Source organism: Hyposmocoma kahamanoa, unplaced genomic scaffold (assembly GCF_003589595.1).
Source record: "Hyposmocoma kahamanoa isolate Upper Pololo Valley unplaced genomic scaffold, ASM358959v1 64, whole genome shotgun sequence".
In the NCBI taxonomy this organism is placed as follows: Eukaryota; Metazoa; Arthropoda; class Insecta; order Lepidoptera; family Cosmopterigidae; genus Hyposmocoma; species Hyposmocoma kahamanoa.
In genome coordinates this window covers 19884723-19888344 of record NW_020653852.1, presented here as the reverse complement: position 1 = coordinate 19888344, position 3622 = coordinate 19884723, and the positions used below count along the sequence as shown (strand labels likewise).

Here is a 3622-nt window from a genome sequence, read left to right as displayed (position 1 = left end):
TCTTAAAACTAAATCAGAGTCACGTTCCTCATATCGCATAAGTTCTTCCACAACAATTAGACGAGACCGTTCGTGTATCATATTTTGATTAGGCAACTACAAACCACGATTTTGAATAGCCCATCTCCTAAAGTAGATCGATACAGTAGGCAAGTATAAATATTGAACAAGGTATCAAAGTTTATCAGTTAAGTTTGAGATTTCGTACTAGTAGCTTGTGTAAAAATGAAACTGGTATGTAGATACCTTAAATATACATGTAAATTATACATATCGAAATATATAGAGCATTGTTATTAGAAGTGAAAACAGAAGGTCATTTGATTGTGTTTGTTAGTGTTTGTGAATGTGATGATACAAGAGATGTTTGTTACACGGTGTTCTTTTTCGAAAGCTACGGTTAAGTTTAACCGAACAACTTGAAAAAGCATAGTAATATTAAGGCTTCTATTAAACTTGCTCTGGAATATTTATTTCATTGAAATTTTTGATCTGAACTTAGGAAATATTTTGAAAGTTCCTAAATTTTTGTTAAAGCTATCGCTGTTCCTCTTTTAGCCTCAAGACCTTCTCAAATTTCTTTGAATAATCCCAATGTGTTAAAGTTTTTATAAAAATGTTCAATTTCATTTAGGAACACAATTTTTCTCAGCCTCATGAGCATAATTGCGCTTAGGGCGCTGTCCCTGAAACTTGGTGCCTCAAAATTACCTTCCATTTTATACTCTGTAAATAGTTCATGAAATCATAGTTTTATAGCTATTGCGTACTTGACTTTCATATAATTAAAAATTAGAAAAATGTTACAATTGATTTAAAATTTGTATTCTATTTCAGCTACTTGTACTGGCGGTGGTCACCTGCTGTAATGCAGCTAAATTAGACAGAGCTTACCTCCCTCCAAACCATGCTGCAACCTCTGGCGGCTCTGGTAACTTTCTTCAAACTCCTGTGAATAATTATCAAAGAAATGCTGGATTCAACAATGGAGCAGTTGGTAACATTGGACGAGCTAATAACTACCAGAAAAATGGTAATTATGGACAAAACGCTGCTGGTTTCGAACAGAATGCTGATGGTTATGTTCAGAATGATAATAATTTCGTTCAAAACGACAATTATGCTCAAAACAACAATGGTTACAACAACTTTGGCAACAATGAAGCAAGACCTGAACGTCCTAGGGCTTCTTTAGACAGGAATGCTGCTATACTTCGCCTAGATAACCAGAATGATGGAGAATCTTACGCTTATGCTTATGAAACTGAAAATGGAATTGTTGCTGAAGAGAATGGAGTGGCGACTAATGGAGTTGAAGCTCAGGGTGGTTATTCTTATACCGGTGATGATGGACAGGTGTACACTGTTAGGTAAGATATTTAATAATATCATAAGTAAGAAATTTTATATTTAAAAGAAAAGTGAACTACTATTACACCGTGTGCGAAGACGATTTTTAATGTAGGCAAAATTATAATTGTGATTTAAAGTTTTGATGGGTAAATTGAAATTTTAATGCGTAAGTTAACATTTGTACTTAATCACGTATCGTTTTAGTTACAATGCATTACTGGAGAAATCACTATTATTTTGGTGAACGACGACGGCAATTACTGACTTGACTATATTTTAAATAGCGTTACGCCTACTGAAAATATTTCATTTCGTCTTACAACACACAGATACACAGCTGGAGTCAATGGATTTGTTCCTGAAGGCGATCACCTTCCCACTCCTCCCCCAATTCCTGAAGAGATACTCAAAGTTCTCGAACAGAATGCTCGCGACGAGGCTGCAGGGATTTATGATGACGGTGTGTATTTGTAATAGTTCAAAACTTCTACCGCACTAATGTTAATGACTACATACATTTTTTAACTAGTCTCTCATGGAAATGTGCTAAGGTAAATGCGCATCGTGGATTTAGATTTCGTTTGTGGATCGAGTTTTTTCGATTGGAAAACGAAAACATTTTTAGTTTTGCCGTGAACTCATTTTTATTATTGGAAAATACTAATAATACAGCTGTCATTATTTTTTATGCGAATGCTAATAACGCTTTATTATATTTTCTTAAAGTAGGTTTAATTTTTGTTATTATCTATGATATTTTCTTTTCAATATATTTCTTTTTTATTTCGGTCATTCTATTTCAATAACCCGGCACAAAAAATTAATATTGTGTTGTTTGTTTTTTATTGTTTTTTATTATTATCGTATCATTAGCCTTCACTTTATTTGGCCATTAGTTCTCTAAATCGAATGTGAATGATTCTTAATCAATTTAGTCAAATTATTGAGCAGCAAAAATTCTATTGCGAACTTTCAATTGTTTTCATTGGTCATTCATACGTCATTAAATAATTGAAAGTACCGTATCTTATGGTGGAGATCTTTTTTAAATGTTTGATTGTTCAATTTAATCTAACTTACATCTTTACTGGAACATATATTGCCTTAATGTTATAATAACAACCCCAAATTAAATATTTATGCTTTATATCTACAAACATTATAACTAACAATGATCTTAACTATACCTGATTACGTTTAATTGCAGCATTTACAATATTCACATACTTGTATGTATAGACAGACACATTCGTTTCATGTACGTGTAACAGATTAAGGTAGTTGTATAGGTTAAGAGTAACTTCAACAAACATTTTTACAATGTTTACTACACAGACTTAAAAGTCGCAAACAATATAATATTGTTCTGGGTAATGTTTAAATAATTTTCAAACAGGATCTTACAACGAAGAAAAATACGGCGCTGCTAATGGAAATTACAACAATTTTGGCAATGGAAATAATTATAACGATAACAATGACGGCTACAACTACAACAGCAACAATGCTGGCAACACTTACAATAACGAACAAATTGGAAACGACGAGGACAGTGTTGTTACAACTAATGCTCTTTTCCCATCTGGAGCCAGACCTGCTGTCAGAAACCAAGCTTCAGTTTCCAACCAGGGCTATAGAAACCAAGGTACAGTTGTCAATAATTACCTACCTCCTTTCGAAAGATCTCAACCAACCAACGCTTTTAACAATCAAGGAACGAATGGCTTTAATCAGGTTGGTAATTACCAAAATCAAGCCTTAAGAAACCAAGGTTTCAATCCAGCTGGCAACTATAACCAGGCTACTAGGAATCAAAGTTACCAGGGTGGCAATGAGGTACAAAAGGCTTATCTGCCACCTTTTCGAAGGAACGAACAGAACCAGGGTAGTCAAGGCCCAGCTTATAATGGCCAGAACCGAAGATTTGGAAACCAGGGTGCTATAAACGGAGTGACCAATGCCTACCTCCCTCCCAGCAACCAAAGATCTCCGAGCTTTGGACGTAGACAACCAAGCTTCAATGAAAGAAACGGATACCAATATTAGAGACATATTTACTTTAGTATATAATATATTTGAATAAAATTTATTTTCATCATTCTGTATTTTGATATCAAACTCATATATTATTTCCCATTAACAACAAAACTCACCAATTGGTAATTGTTTCAATAAAACTTATAAACACAAAAGAGCTTCGTAAAGCAAATAACACACATTTTTATGCCTAGTTAAAAGATTTAAGGTTAGCAAGGTTTTTAACCGACGT

The 3622-nt window shown here is 33.7% G+C and overlaps 1 protein-coding gene across 1 annotated transcript; it reads left to right on the top strand.

Annotated features, from left to right (window-relative positions):
• The first annotated feature begins 225 nt into the window (after positions 1 to 225).
• On the top strand, positions 226 to 3399 carry LOC113230947 (pupal cuticle protein 36a-like). The gene is made up of 4 exons (XM_026465057.1): positions 226 to 234; positions 838 to 1370; positions 1683 to 1813; positions 2750 to 3399. The coding sequence occupies exons 1-4, from the start codon at positions 226 to 228 to the stop codon at positions 3397 to 3399; spliced, it is 1323 nt and encodes a 440-aa protein (XP_026320842.1).
• Positions 3400 to 3622: the final 223 nt, after the last annotated feature.

Bases quoted from the DNA above. Each gene is read 5' to 3' on its own strand.
- LOC113230947 (XM_026465057.1), top strand. The intron at 1,371-1,682 runs GTAAGATATTTA...TACAACACACAG, and splicing joins GGACAGGTGTACACTGTTAG to ATACACAGCTGGAGTCAATG. The intron at 1,814-2,749 runs GTGTGTATTTGT...ATTTTCAAACAG, and splicing joins TGCAGGGATTTATGATGACG to GATCTTACAACGAAGAAAAA.